General features: G+C 39.8%; 2 protein-coding genes and 1 long non-coding RNA gene across 9 annotated transcripts in view; 1 reads left to right on the forward strand and 2 right to left on the reverse strand.

Moving 5' to 3' along the window:
- LRBA (LPS responsive beige-like anchor protein) overlaps positions 1-5506 on the forward strand; it is a 354335-nt gene extending 348829 nt beyond the window's left edge. For all 4 annotated transcript variants that reach the window (XM_083630908.1, XM_083630910.1, XM_083630909.1 and 1 more), the window contains exons 56-58: positions 1819-1970; positions 3867-4860; positions 5017-5506. In XM_083630908.1, coding sequence (XP_083487034.1) covers positions 1819-1970; positions 3867-3957 — 243 coding nt within the window. In that variant the 3' untranslated portion in view covers positions 3958-4860; positions 5017-5506. The remainder of the gene's footprint in view (positions 1-1818; positions 1971-3866; positions 4861-5016) is intronic.
- LOC310770571 lies at positions 2092-3858 on the reverse strand. Its single transcript, XR_014552282.1, has 2 exons — positions 3281-3858; positions 2092-2426 (listed from the first exon to the last, which is right to left on the reverse strand). It is a non-coding gene; the product is annotated as an uncharacterized lncRNA (long non-coding RNA).
- Positions 5507-5855: 349 nt separating the features above from the next.
- Positions 5856-15743, reverse strand: part of DCLK2 (doublecortin like kinase 2) — a 72580-nt gene continuing 62692 nt past the window's right edge. For 2 of the 4 annotated variants that reach the window (XM_083631157.1, XM_083631156.1), the window contains 4 exons: positions 14054-14150; positions 12731-12811; positions 11507-11623; positions 5856-7116 (listed from right to left, as the gene is read on the reverse strand). In XM_083631157.1, coding sequence (XP_083487283.1) covers positions 6904-7116; positions 11507-11623; positions 12731-12811; positions 14054-14150 — 508 coding nt within the window. In that variant the 3' untranslated portion in view covers positions 5856-6903. Of the gene's footprint in view, positions 7117-8723; positions 8801-10677; positions 10760-11506; positions 11624-12730; positions 12812-14053; positions 14151-15743 lie in introns of all 4 variants that reach the window. The other 2 variants (XR_014552145.1, XM_083631158.1) reach the window with 2 other exon arrangements.

A 15743-nucleotide genomic window follows, 5' to 3' on the forward strand; every position in this document is an offset into this window, starting at 1 on the left:
CAATTTCAAAAATACCCTTAGGAGATTGCCATTTGTGAAATGAGCAAAAAATGGATATTGATTTTGCTTATAATGAATAATCTTTTTAGTAATTGTATTTGGTTTATTAGATAACGTGAGTGCAGCATTTTCTTTTAAACAATTTACTGCCTCAGCTTCATCATCCTTCCTGCTGTCTTCATTGTCATTTGTTAATGTATAATGTACCTGATGTGCTTAGATTCTAAGGGCAAGTACAGTTTCTTTCTTAGGTGAAAAATGTGTAGCACGTATTTGGGACTTGTCATAAGAAATAACAACTACCATGATAGGTAATTTAGCCACACTGCAGTTTATACTGAGTTGAACGGTTTTTATTATTCTATTTTTAATGTGTATAGCAATTGTGGGAAAAGGTTTTATTTAGGAAAAGCTAATGAAAAAATATTAGAAGCTAAATTTAGAAGTTAACAACTTCTAAAATTAATTAGCGTTAACTTAAAAGTTAAACATTTTCACTTTCAACTATTTAAAACGTAAGTGAAAAAGAGTTAATGGTTAAAAGCTAAGTTGAGCTGAAGAAGGTTCTTCACACCGAGTCTGGGAGGATGGGGCCCTGACTAACTCCAGCTACAAAAGCTGAGGCTGCTGAACAAACTATTGGGCTGGGGTATTGTTTTTGTTGCTGCTTTTGGTATTATTTATATTTATCTTTTGTAACTTTTAGTTTTTCTTATGATTTATGTGGAAATTGGTCAATTTGGTTGTGTTCTTTTTGATATTTTATGTATTGTTTATAACTACTTTGGGTAGTAATTTTACTACCCAATACAAACTATTTGTTTTGTACTTATGTGATTTTCATGTTGGAATCCACCTTGAACATGGCTTGAACTATGGGAAGGCGACATACAAAATAAGATGATGCATGATGTATAGCTCAGTCGGTAGAGCATGAGACTCAGAGTTGTGGGTTTGAGCCCCACGTTGAACAGAAGATTCCTGCATCGCAGGTGGTTGGACTAGATGACCCTCATGGTTCCTTCCGACTGTAATTTTCAACTCATATCCCAAGGAAATAGATTCTTAACAGAGCATGAGGTGCTCCCGTGTATGAGTGTGAGGCATTAGTACTTGACTGGCAGGGATGACATCTACCAAAAGAGAATGGCATGATGAAGGAGAAACCTATGCCAGCGTAGCTCCTGAAATGGTGCAGATAACGCTGCTTCTTTTAGCTCTCTGATTATTCCCATCTGCTTGCCGAGAGATATGAGACTGGCCAAGGTTATGTTGCTGGCTGGAATGACTATGCTGTGTAACTTGAGGAGACGGAGTCCTCTGAAAGAGTGCAGCAGTTTCCCATGCAATAACCTTTCCAGTTCGGCCTTGAGCCTATGTGTTGACATTGTGCCCAGATAATGCACCCATAATTTAACAAGCAAATATGTTAAAAAATTATCAATAGCAACTTTCAGCCTCCAGTTAACAAGTTGAAGGTTTTCCATTCAGCACTCCCAACTATAACGAGGGGACAGTAAAAGTTACTGTGAATTTAAATAAATGCCGCCATTGTCTGCAAGTTTGAGTTAAGTCCTCACTGTCCAAATAAGCAATAATTACAAAAATATTGACTTGTATATTTTGGAACAATTAATGGAAAGGTTGTGATCATGGTATTTATGTGTTTCATCTACTCTCCGCCTGTATATGCATTTGCAAATCCTGCATTTGTAATGAAAGCATTCAGCCTTGTTGGATGATAATTAACACATGGAAGAAAGAACTGAATGACTAAAGTTGTTCTTTTAACAGAAGTCTTGCCTTTTCTTTTTCTAGGCAATTCAACTGAGCCGGGATGGACAGTACCTCCTTACAGGAGGTGACAATGGGGTTGTTATGGTGTGGCAAGTGTGTGACCTCAAGCAACTTTTTGCCTATCCCGGTTGTGATGCTGGAATCCGATCCATGGCTCTTTCCTATGACCAAAGGTGAGTCAGTTCGTTTTGAGTTATTTGCTATTGATACCACTTTGTTGTGGCTTCATTCAGCACAGATCTTATATAGCAGAAAAGGATCCATAATAATAAAAAGAAACACCGAGAAAGCAAAAAGACTTACTAATTTATTTAGTGCATTTGTACCCTATTTTTCAGCTGAAAAGGCTCCCAGAGCAGCTTACATACAAACAAAAGAGTCTTAGGAAGAAAAGAAAAGAAAACCCCAGAACAGCACAACAAATTGGGGAAAAGGGACAGGGAGGGAAGAGGAAAATAGAAATAAAAACCCAGGAACCAATTTCTAAAGAGTTGTTCCTATAATGACCATGTGACACAGTTCAGGGAATGCTGGTACTTGATGGAAAGCTGATGAAATGAGCCCTTCTTCCCATCTCTCTCTCACTGAGGCAGCCCATTCACTTCAATTTATTGTATATAGCCAGAGGCCTTACAAAGGGCAAAAAACAAGACATTCCGCTAAAATCACACAACATAAGTCTATCATTTACAACATTTTTAAAAAAATTACAGTGCATTAACATAACTGGAATAAAGCTTCATAGCTGCCAGAGAAAATTTGGCTACCAGATTTGTAGGTGTTTTCAGCTAAGAGTTCAACTAGGAGGATCAATCTGAGAACCAATAGAGAATAGGATATATAAAAAGGGAAGTTTTTAATGTATGACATTTTAATGTATTTTTAATCTTTGTTGGAAGCCGCCCAGAGTGGCTGGGGAAACCCGGGCAGATGGGCAGGGTACAAATAATAAATTACAATTACAATATAAAAATAATAATAATTCTCTGGGCACTGTATGTAAAGGGCAAATCAACAAATAGGGCATGCTATCCAACCTGACTGCATCCATAAATGATTTTCTGTTCCATTTGTGCTATTCCAAAGTATCTCCTCTCTAAGTATTCTGAGGTCATCTATTGAAGCTTAAGTTCAGCAAAGGCCCTGCGTAACTCTGGAAAAGTTCTCAAAATAGTGAGGTCTTGAGTGGTTGTACTTAATTTGAGGGTACCAAATAGAGTAACGGGCAGCGATAATGGATGCTCTGTCTTGGTTGGCATCATGGTTAAAGATTCAGTTTCTAAGATCATGAACTAAAGAATAGATATTTCTCCATTCAAAGATTGTAAGCCGTAATCTTGACACTTTTGTGCCCAACCTCCTGTTCTTAGTTGTTCCAACCAGCAGAGCTTTGTGAGAATATGGTCCTCAAAAGCATTTGGTCTATGAAAGTATCTAGCATAGTTTAGATCAATTCTGGTTGCTATCAAGAGACCGAACTCACCTCTAAGATGAGCTGACAGAGTCCCAGGTGAAAGCTCCAGTATCTGCCTCATAAATTTGCTTTGTAGATCTTCTAGTTCAGATTTGACATGTTCCACCGGGGCAGTCCAATGGAATGCCTTCCTCCAGATGACAGCAGGCCTCACGGAGCTAGCCTTTTCACAGCTGGAATGAGCTCTGCTTCCTAGCTCTCCCACTGCTGGAACTATCCCCATTAGAAGAAATGAGTGATCCATGCCATTCTGTTGGCTAATGTTGTACAGATAAGAGGTTTAGTTCCATTACAGCTGGGGTGGCCAAGATGGTGCCCTCCAGATGTTCAACTCCAATCCCCATCAGCCCAGGCAGGATGGCCAATGGTGAGGGATGATGGGAGTTGCACAGGTTTCCCAACCCAACTTAAACCAGTGCCAAGGTAGAGTGTGCTTCTTTGTCTGAAGCCTTTTCTCCCACTCATCCCAGCTGTGTACACCCAGTGGCAATCTGCATAAGTTCTAAGCATTCTTTGCCATCATTCAGCTAAGCAGGCATGTGGCTAAATGTGGCTTCCCCCCCACCCTCAATTTTCTTCTGTCTTTTCTTCATAGGTGTATAATGACAGGCATGGCTTCTGGCAGCATAGTGCTTTTCTACAACGATTTCAACAGGTGGCATCATGAATACCAAACTAGGTACTGATGTTGAAACTTGCCGGATGGCATAGGTAGGCCTACTGCTAAATGGAGACTTGAAGCATAGGAGTCTCGCTTGGGTAGCTTGCCAGAGCCTCCGTTCTTATAAATAATTAATATAACATCTGAATGTAACTTAAAATTTGCTGGGAGACGCTATTTTTTAAAGCTAATTGCTATTTTTGTAGACTTTGCTTGACTTTTTTGTGGGGGAAGGGGAAAGAAGCAGAAAATGGCTGCTGGGGTTCTGTAGCTTAAAAAGAAAATCTATATTTTTAGTCATAGTAAGTCTATTTTGATCCATGTATGGGGGGAGAGACCTAATTAAGATGGCTAAAATTCTTGTACTAGCTATATTATGAAACATGTTTCTCATGTAAATCTTTATAATATTGAGGAATATTTGATTAACAATGGAAGCTGGTTATAATTCTGTAAGTTGGTTATAATACTGGTGTTTTAAACTGGGCTAACCCACACCACATTTTGTCTCTTGTACCTTTCCAATGATTATACTATTTCAAGCACTGAATTTCTGGGAATCGAGAATATTTAAATTATGATAAATGTAATTTTGTTTCCATCAATGATCAAGCATGCTTCTAAGTCAGGAGAATTAGTTTTTTGATTTTTTTTTAAAGTTTGCTGTTTTGTTGTGCAGTTGAAAAAGAAATCAGCAATAGAGTTGTTATATGAAATGCAAATCTATACGTTTTCCTCCTCCTCTTCCTTTTAATGCATATCCAAAATGTGGCTTGTTCCTCAAAACTGAGGTATCCTCTATTAGCAAACTGCATAACTTTTAAAATCATGAGGAGCTCTAAAGTACACTTCTGCTAGCTGCCTATAAGCACTACTAGGCTGCAAGCAGAAGATAATTCCAGCTCTGCCTACAGAATCTCTGGTGGCAGTGGCGTAGCGTGGGGGGTGCAGGGGGGGCCGGCCGCACCGGGCGCAACATCTGGGGGTTAGGGTTAGGGGCGCAAATCCACGGGTTAGGGGGCGCAAATTACTTGCCTTGCCCCGGGTGCTGACAGCCCACGCTACGCCACTGTCTGGTGGCAAGAGCTTTAATTTCCATTGCAACATGGCTTGTGAGAGCAGTGTAGCACAAGCCATACCCAACACCATATACGAAAATGAGGCATGTTTGCATCAGTCCTTGTCCAATCATGTTGAAAACCACAGAATAGCCCCCGCCTCTTAGGTAATGAATTAAAAATTTATACTAAGGAACAATGTTATTTTGGTGTTGCATAAATTCTACTTTTTCTACAAGATTGCTGTGCAGAATTCTGTGAAAATATTTGTGAAAGGGATTGTATTGTTTTGTAGGTCTGTATTGCATAAATTACTTTGTATGTTGTGCTTTATTAAGATTTGAAACTTACATTCCATATCTATATTGGTATATAATTTTCTTCAGCTGCTAACTTGAAGCAGTTCACATTGTTGGTTTTTTTTCTAGCATTCAACTACTCTCTCTTTAAGGTAAAAGATCTGAAAGGGGAAAACTCAGTTTAGAAAAAAATAAATAAAAAGGCATTTGTAATTTATGTGTAATGAATCTCTTCTTTTTTTGCTAAGAAAAAAAAACTTGGATAAGTGTGTTCAGTTCTATGAAGAAAGGCTTTTTTTAAAAAAATTGCTACTGTAGTACTCACATTAAATTTCGAAAAGCTCCTGGATGGCTGTAGCAGTGACTTGGAAGCGATTCACACTGGATTGGGGCTTTCTCCCAGGTAAGGATGCATATGATTGCAACCTCAATCTGAGTGTACAGAAGAAGGCCCAGTCTAATTTCAAAGCCTCTATTCCGATAATGTAAATGGCATGCAAGACAAAAGGAAATCAAGTTTAACACACACATTGGATAGACTTTCTAAAAGAAAAATTGCCAGTGTGTTCTTTTCAAGAATGTTTATTGCAGATCTTACAGTTCTAAGGTAAAGGCTAATAGAAAATGATTCAGAATTGTTAAAAAGGAGCAAAAGGGAAGTAAGCAAGAGTACATACAATATTGAAACAAGCATTAAGATAAAAGATCATTAAGATAAAAGATCCATCTACCTTGACTGCACATTTAGCATAACTGCTCCCCAATAGTTCCTGTTTTCCTGAAGTTATACAGAGTGGGCTAATGAAAAAAACAAAATGGCCAAAGTATTCTGTGTCGTTGGCCAAGTAGATCATTGTTTTAGTTGGCTTGCTTTGAATATATGGCTCCATTTAGGTTATGCGACATGCAGCAGCGTTCTATTCCAGACAATTTGTGGTAGTGTTTAACAATGCCAGGAGGGAATCGGTGCAGAACCAACAACAACAGCTTAAAAATGCTTTGTTGGCTGCAGTCTTCATACCAAAAAATAATGGGAGAAAAATGATTTGCCCCATGATTGCGTTACTTTTGTATTCAATGCCACACAGTTTAAGTTCATGTTTTCTAAACTTTAGTTTCAATATTTTGAAAACAAGCCCCCTCACCCTGCACACATTCACTCAGGTTGTCTTTCAATAATGTACAGATTGCCCACTAGGACCAGTCTTGCCTTTCCAGAATAACTCTGGAACTGAACTTCGTAAGGTCACACAAACAAATTACAGCTTTTCAATTGTTGACCGCTGGCAATTTTATATTTAATAAAGACCAGAGTTTGGTGGGCAAGGCTTTTTAGTGGTTCTTCCTATGTAGAAGTTTGTATATCAACATGTGATTACCATGAGATAGTAGATCAATTCATTCACATCCCAAAAAGTTCAAAATTATATTTAACACTAATTATTATTTTTTTGGAAAAAAGAAAGTCCAAATATAATGGTCAAAGTACTAAAAGCTAACGTACATACTACCTACCTCTCTTTCAGACAGATGTGAACAAACTACAGTAGTGAGGGCATGTGAATAGTAGTGGATAAATTCCTGACCTAGCAATGGACTTCAGTAGAATTTGTCTCAAAATCCTGCAGTATCATCATGACATGATGAGACAGAGTGCGTAGAGAGTTGGAGTGGCTCAGAAGCAGCAGGAAATAAAGTTTTGAGCCCGACCACAGGAAGATCACGAGCTGCAGCATTTATCATAGTGGTTTGATCCACAGCAGCTTGGCCAGAGTCCTGACAGCGCTTGTTGCAGAAAATTTGTCTTTCTTTATCTAGAGCTGTGTTCTAAAATACAAATAAATGAAGAAATAAAAAAAAAAAACACCTCACATCACTAAACCGTTACAACTCTCATATTCGACAGCACACAATAAACCCATCTTTCAATGCATGCATTAGTCTGAAGAAAAGGAGAAGTAACATTGGAAGGCTTTTGTAAATTTGTGGTTAGTGTGGATGGTTTCGGAGACTAGCTTCACACATGCATCACACCCAGCGCATTAGGAACAAGCACTGCACGAAAACAACATGCCATTGCAATGCCAGTGAGATAATTTTAATGAGCTGCTTTAAACAACCACCCCCCCCCCGACCAAAAAACCAATAACTTCTCCTTTGCAAGTCTGGTGAGGAAAAAACATGTATGTGTGGCCGGGGTGGGAGTAAAAGCACCTGTTAAGCACTCAGACCCTGATTTAGCTGTACTAGGAAGTAACTGGCAGCCCTGATGTTGATTTGCATCAAGGCACTTCTATGTGGATAAACATTAAATTGCAAGGGGACTGGGTATGTAGATATCTAGGTATGTAACCATTACCAGCATTGTTTTCTCATATAGCTCAGGGCATATTGACCAGAATTGGTTAACATGCTGTTAGGACAAGATATAAAAGTAACAGGAGTTTTTAATGCTAGACTTACTTCTACTTCAAAGACTACATATGCATGCTTGCAAAGATGTTGTGTTCTTCTATATACTATACTTCCCCCCCCCCATGTGAGCAGCTCCAACCATCCACAGGTTAAAGCTCACACAGTCTCCACCAAATCCTGAAATCACAGTGGTGCAGAATGAGCAACAGGGATATCAGGAATGGCTACTGACCATGCCAGTGTTTTCTCAAACAAATTAGGCAGAACAAGAAGCTGGGGGTAATTGAGAATACTTGTTGTACAGAAAACACTGCATCCTATGAATACACCCTAAATCAATAAGGCAGTAAGTAGGACACTCTGAGTTAAATCCATGCTTAGAGGAGAAACAGAAATCAATGGGGCATTAGTTTTAATGCCACCACTCCACACAATGTGGAGCTGTGGTTATCATCTAAGGAGGTCACCAGAACCTAACTCTAAAGCTTTTCATAAACTCTTCCACTTCAGGCTTCTGATGCGAGAGTAGTTATTCCCACAACTAGAAGAATTCCTGCACATCAGGGTGAAAGCTAAGACGAATCTTTTCCCCATGATATACAAATTTCGTATGACCATCAAGGTCCCAGATGAAATGCGGGGGGGGGGGGGGTGGAGATATTTCAAACATACAATCTTGCCCCACACACTTGCAGCCTAAAATGGTACCACCTGGGAAAGCTTTCATTCTCATGAGTGTGTTAAACAGCCTCAAAATACAAGTTTAGTTATTTCTATCTGCTTTATGAGGGTGACCACAGAAATGCACATCCACGAGACCATGTTGACAGTGGTAGTGATGCAGTTTGGGGATTATGGATCAGTAATCCAACAAATAGCATCCCAGGAGAGCCCTTATCTTCCCTTTCTGCAGACAGTTCAAGTTCTAGAATCTGTACCCAAAGACACAGGACACAAAACACCATGCATGGCTGAAATGGTACAAATGGTGCAAACATATAAATGCAATGAAAGCTTGCCATGTGCCTCTTCTGCATCACTTAACAGACATCCCCACTTCAGACTGCTATCTGGTTACTTCTCCTTTTCTTTCAAACTAAAAAAAGAACATATTTTTAATGTAGCGAGAAAGCATCGTAATTAGTACATACCATTGCCTTGGACCTACTCAGAGGAAAGCAATGCAGGCATTGGGAGAGGAAGCAAAAGAAGAAAGCAAGGGACAGACACTAGACTTACTTGAAGCAGAACCAATAGTATTGCAACATTTATAAACGCAAAGAACCCTATTCTGAAATTAAAAGGTAGCACTAGAACTAGTTAAGTAAATGGTTTTAATGCAATGATAGTCCCTACTCAGAATCTGCCCACTGAAATTAATGGACCCAAGGTAGTCATTAGTCATGTCTATCAGTTTAAATGGGTCTACCCCGAGTCAGACTGACATTGGATACAACCCATTATATCTTAAGATTCCAAGGGGGAAACAGCATATTGTATTTTTGAAAGATGCAATTTCATTCTTGCACCACATGAGGGCCATGTCTGCTTTAACTCAAAATCTCAGTGAAAGAACTGTTTTCTGAGGCAAAGCTGAAAATGAATTGGAATTAAGACAATTCTGTATACAGCAGAACACGGGAAATGAATGCTTGCTGAATAGATGTGGAGATGATTTTACCACATTCCCTAAACATATATTTTCTTAGGGCTCAATAACAAATAAAAATAGATACTGAAAGTAAAAAGCGAGGACGACTTTGTTATGGCATCTCTCCTCATCTCTGTTTGTCCCCTGTATGCTGTGATTTCTTATATAAATATACAGAAATGGCTCATTCACAGTATACAATGGGACCAAGTTGCTAGAATACTGGCAATAGGTACTGGGGGGCCTGGGGGGATCTTTGCACGGAACTGGGAAGCCCAAAAGAAAATGTGTGTCAGAATCAAAAACATACACCCTTCTAGTTGTGTTCACCTCTGCAGTTGTGTGATAAAAAATAATTTATGTATGCCTTCACCACTACTACCACCTCTCATGGGAAGATGAGCAAGCTGCCCTTGAGCTAAGTGTACACATGCTTCACCACACAGGAGATGCCAAATTCCTCTTACAAATCTTGCCACAGAAGAAATACACTTTCCCTGTACTTCCTGTGATTACAGGTTGGCTATTTAGTTCAGAAGAGGAGCCAAACAGGTAAGCTTTGAACATCTACGGAAATTATTGTATATGTTCTACACCTCAATACTAAAATCATCCTGGCTTTTTCCTTCCCATTTAATTAATGCAGCAAGTGACTATATTCAGCACTACACATCTCCATATTCTTCTTAAAGGTAAAGGTACCCCTGCCCGTACGGGCCAGTCGTGTCCGACTCTGGGGTTGCGCGCCCATCTCGCTTAAGAGGCCAGGGGCCAGCGCTGTCCGGAGACACTTCCAGGTCACGTGGCCAGCGTGACAAGCTGCATCTGGCGAGCCAGCGCAGCACACGGAAACGCCGTTTACCTTCCCGCTAGTAAGCGGTCCTTATTTATCTACTTGCACCCGGGGGTGCTTTCGAACTGCTAGGTTGGCAGGCGCTGGGACCGAGCAACGAGAGTGCACCCCGCCGCGGGGATTCGAACCGCTGACCTGACGATCGGCAAGTCCTAGGCGCTGAGGTTTTACCCACAGCGCCACCCGCGTCCCTCCATATTCTTCTTACTAGCCTATAAATATTTACTCAGTTGTATTGCAGCAGTTTAATCAGCAGGGAAGGAGAAAAGGCAACGAAAACCCATAAGTAGTGTTTGCAGTGTGTTTCACTGGCTAGAAACAAAACCATCAGGCCAGAGGATTAGAAAACTCCACACCAATAAGAAGCCAGAAACTGCATTATACTGGAGGCAAGCTTAAAGGCGTGCAGACTTGCGAGCAGCTAAGAGTTAGAATTTAAAATCACTCTGTTAAATAATATATTTTATACCAGGTTTCTGCTTCAGGTTTATCCATAAGTCTCAAAAATACAAAGTATGAAGTTCTGGGGCCCCTCAGACTGTCAAGTCAAACTGTCAAATGAAATGCAAGCAACAGCATCAGTCTAAAGTATTTCCCCCCTTCTACTGCTGTATTTCATTCTAAAATAAAATGCTACTTTTTAAACTGTCATTCATAAGTTGATATAGATAGCTACAAATGTACAGTGACAGACAGTGCAATCTTATACTTCTTGCTTACCCATGATGACAGGGTTTCACCTAGTGGTAAGTGAGTATAGGGCCACAAGCTAAGGCACCACCATAATTCTTTCCAGAAATCTTAGGATTTTCCCCAAAACTAAAATGACTTTGGTTTCCTACTGCATAACAATGTCTATTGGTGCTGCATATTTGTGTAGCAGTGCAAACAAAAGCCGCTAACATAAGGTAGCATCTTTAAGAACATCATTGCCAAAATGCTGTATTTTATGAAATAAAAATTCTTTAGAGCACAGGTGGAATAGCTGAAAGCTATCTGTGACTGGACACAAAGATAACAGATGGCTTAAACAGGTCTGAACTGTTTGCTTAAAGTGAAATTACACCATTATAAAACAAAAAATATTAAACACAAAAAAGGTCAGCAGCTCCTTTTAAAGTGTTGTTCTTAAAAATGCATCCACAGCACGGGGGGAAACAGACACAACCAAAAATATTCACTGCTCTTTTTCAATGGAAGGATTTCATAATGGCATTTCTGAGGGCGGGTGATATGGGGGAGCTGGCAGGTGACTGATAGTAGATTAGTAAAATAATAAAAATGATGCATTTGCTTACCATGATGACAGAAACCCCTGCGGTTGGGTTATTCTGTTTTGGTAGTGTGTTGTTAAAGTGCTGCTTTAATTTACCTGTTACTTCAGCTTGCATATTATTTTCCTGGGAGGCATCATCCTTTGTAAAGTAAAAAAGAGAACAGCACTTTAGCATGCAGAAAAGCATTGCAAGCCCCCTTTCTTGCTTGCTTGCTTGCTTGCTTGCTTGCTTGCTTGCTTGCTTGCTTGCTTGCTTGCTTTCTTGTGGGATGACAAATTAGCCTAGACATGAAATAGCCTGGACACAAACTTTTCCACAGTATGAGACTTCTGCCACATAAAACCAAGATGGAAAAATCTCTGGGCGTGATATATAACTGTAACTAAACAGTTCTAAATCCCAGTGGCTGCTAAGGACACGGATAGGCACTTTTTAGTCCTATGGTGTTAATCCAATGCAAAGCTTATCTTTAGATGCCTTCTGCCTTGTGATTGTATCGAAACTGATGGACTTTTGGAGAGCATCATGAATTCAGACTATGATAACATGCAGGCTATGAAAACATTCTCTACAGTATATGCTACTGCTACCCGGGCTCCTTTGAGAGGACAGGCAGGATATAAATAAAATAAAATAACTACAAGATTAAAGGTAAAAAAACTGTAATAACACAGTGGAACTAAGAGTTTTCAAATGAAGCACAATAAATTTATTTCCCAGATACCCATGCCTCTTTTCAGCAATTCACTAAAATGTCAACACACAATAGGCATGTTCAGGGACTCAGTGAAATCTGAACATATGGAGGAGGGGAGAGGCATGCAGGCAAGCATCATGACATGCAACGCCAGCCCCTCAGAAAAATTCAGCCTTTCCCATGTTGTAAAATGAAGGTTTACAGAGGTTTCTACTCTACTTCAGGCAATCGAAAGTAGTCGGCCCTGCAGTGCTTCTCCGTGTAGCCAGGCTTGCTGCCATCCACATTTGACACATAAGTACCCATATGTCTTCTGAATCCTTCAAATACAGACCATGCAACTAGATGGAAGATCTTTTGGGGCATTAAAAAACAACGACAGCAGCACATGTCAGACTATGCAAGTGGCTTTGGAGTAACAGCGTAAAGGTAGAACTTAGCTGGCAGATGTGCCAAACTGCATTTCAGAAGATTAGGACTTAACGCAGGGTGGGCTTCTTTAGAATTAATTTTGCATAAACATGCAACATAAGAAAGTATTTACTCACTGACACCCAGGGGTGGTTTAGAATCTGAGCGGCTGTATATCGCGCTTCCACATTTACTTGTAGCATCAGACTAATTAACTCCTGGAAAAGGGGGGGGGGAGGAAACATGAGGAAAGGAATGAGCACAATTTATAGTCGTATTAAAAATGGGAGACTGCTTTTGTCACAATTTTTGCTTTCGATCTTCATGCCCACTAGACTTTAGAGTTTACGTTCTCTTGGTAAATAGTCTCTAATGAAGTAAGTAAGTATGTGTCCCAATTAATATTTTTCTTTGGCAGATTTATTTCTGGCTATGCAGAAGCAATAAAGTGCACAGATGCTGGGGGAAGGATGCTAAGCAGACCGCAAAAGGAAGCCTCAAGTGCATCCTCACCTTCCGTTTAAAAGCATATTGACGGCTGTGGTTACACTCTAAAATGGGGAAGCACTCATCCCACAAAGCTGTAGCAAGAGGGTTGTGTCAGAAGTTAGCCATATTTTTGAGATAAGAGAATTGCACCAGGAATTCCCCCCTGGGAGGCAAAGCCCATGATATTCACAGCAACACATTCCATCTAAAAACCACACTGCCATTGACGGCACACACTGGAGGTGGTGGAGGTGGAATTGCTTTTGCCCAGGAACAAATATTGCTGTTTCACTAGTGCAGAATTCATTATTCTTACAATGTAGGCCCATGCCCAAAGGAAGGGGTCCTGATCCCCTACAGCAAATGAAAAGCATCTATTTCTTATTTAGAAAATAGGAGTCTAGTACCTGTGTTTCGTTTTACTTTACAAAAGTGGAAACAAAAATGGGAACATTTCAACTGTGTCATAAATCAAAACAGGCATGAAACGTGAACTTAATTACATTCTCCTCAATGTCACATGATTACAGTCAATTGTTGCCCACATCTAGGCATAAATATTCTACTGACCTATTCTACTGACCTTTGATGTGGATAAGTTCGTACTCTGATTTAGCAGAGCACCTGTCAGCATATTACCTAAAACCTATTAATTTGTCCAATAATTTTCAAGTATGAAACTCCACCACTCATTTGACTTTCAGAAAAGAATGTGAACTTGAGTGTTTTCCTTAATCACTTCACTGAACTGGTCCCACTGCAGTGGCTGGTGTTTTAATATCCAAATGAAACAATAGCTGTCCAGCTAACTGCATTACCATGGGAGCCCCTGTTGAAACTATTTGTCTTGGTCTGTTCTCCCAGCAATGGCTCTAGTGTCTTTCGTACTCTGCAACCAGTTTGGGTAGCAAAGACCCAACCAAAAACCAAAACATAGCTTCAACTTTAATATCATTAATACAGCCTAATACCTTAGCAGAGTCAGTGATATTATCCCAGTATGGAGAGGGAAATTCTAGCTTTCCAACCAAGATCTGATCAAAGAGATCTTCTTGCACATTGTTCTCACTGCGGATCAAAACCAAGAAGAAAAAGCATGTCAATTTAAAAATCATTTATGAAAGCTAAAAAACAACAGAGTTATGTTTATTTATTTTTATTGTTTAGTTCAGAATTTGCAAACTGCTCTCTTCAGAGAATACCCAAGAAGAAATATAATACACTGTTCAGAATATAAAACATAATAGAGATCATTAAACAAACAATTAGTCAGATCCGCATCACTCTGCCCTAATTTTCATTCTTATACAACTGTGGGCTCAATTTATTTAAGCCATACAAGTAAAGAAAACAGGTTTCTGGCTGCTTCTTGTCAGTGAAAGACTTCAGAACACCTCAGTGGCTCTAATGTGGCACAATTCTCCCTACACATCAAACAGTCTGTTACTACGGGCAATTATACAGAACAGAGAAGAGATGCTAGCCTGTTCTAGCTGCTCCCATCCTGAGCAGTGAAGGAATGTATCATTTTCTCACACTTGGATTCAAATTATATGTTGTGCAGGATTTTATAAAGTAGTATTTATATTTATTTATAAAAGTATTTATATACTGCCGTATCATAAAATAGCAGGGCAGTGTACAACAATATGTATAAAATGAAACATAAAACAGCATTCTGTGATTAAAAAGAGCACAAACAGTCATCTGAATTCAATTGTGCAGAAACTAAAGCCTGCCCTCACAGCTCAAGGCAGGAACAGCTAGAAGAGGTTTGCAGTTGTGGGGATACAGCTCTGAAATGTTTGGGTGGTATTCAACTAAGTTTGTTTGGAGGAGACTTATTAAAATTAATGGACCTAAGTTAGTCATTAATTTCAATAGCTCTACCCTATATATAACTTGGTTGAATACCACCTTTTACTTCTAGCATTTCAGTTTCCTTTGCATTGGTATACTGATTTATGGAAGCTGATTTGCTCACCAGAACTGATTACCTCTTCCTATTGCCATGTCCCATGGCAGAGGTGGCTAACTTGTGGCCCTCTGGATGTTGCTGAACTCCCATCAGTCAGAGCCAGCATGGCCAATGAACAGTGATGATAGGAACTGTCAACAACATCTGGAGGGCCACAGGTTGCCCACTACTGCCCTACAGGATCTGAGCAAACATTTCATTATGCTGTGTGGGCTGTGGATGCCTTTCACGAGGCTAAGGACCATTTCTGCAAAAGGAGCTTAGAGATGAGCCAAGATGTAAGAAAGAAATGTTCAAGAAATGTAAGAAAGGGAAAATCAATAAGGAAAATTATACATGAGTTCTGGGCACCACAGTTTAAGAAGGATATTGACAAACTCGAATGGGTGCAGAGGAGGGTGACCAAGAAGGGTCTGGAAGCCAAGCCTTATGAGGAATGATTGATGAAATTGGGTATGTTTAACTTGGTACACAGGCAACTTAGAGGAGATATGATATCCATCTTCAAATATCTAAAGGGCTGTCACATGGTGGATAGATCAAGCTTGTTTTCTCCTGCTCTAGACAAGGACCAAAAGATTCCAGAAAGAAGATTCCGACTAAACATCAAGTAGAATTTTCTGACAGTAAGAGCTGTTTGACATTGGAACACTGGAACAGACTCCCATAGGAGGTGGTGGAAT

The sequence above is a fragment of the Podarcis filfolensis genome, assembly GCF_964270895.1.
Source record: "Podarcis filfolensis genome assembly, chromosome: 9".
NCBI lineage: Eukaryota > Metazoa > Chordata > Lepidosauria > Squamata > Lacertidae > Podarcis > Podarcis filfolensis.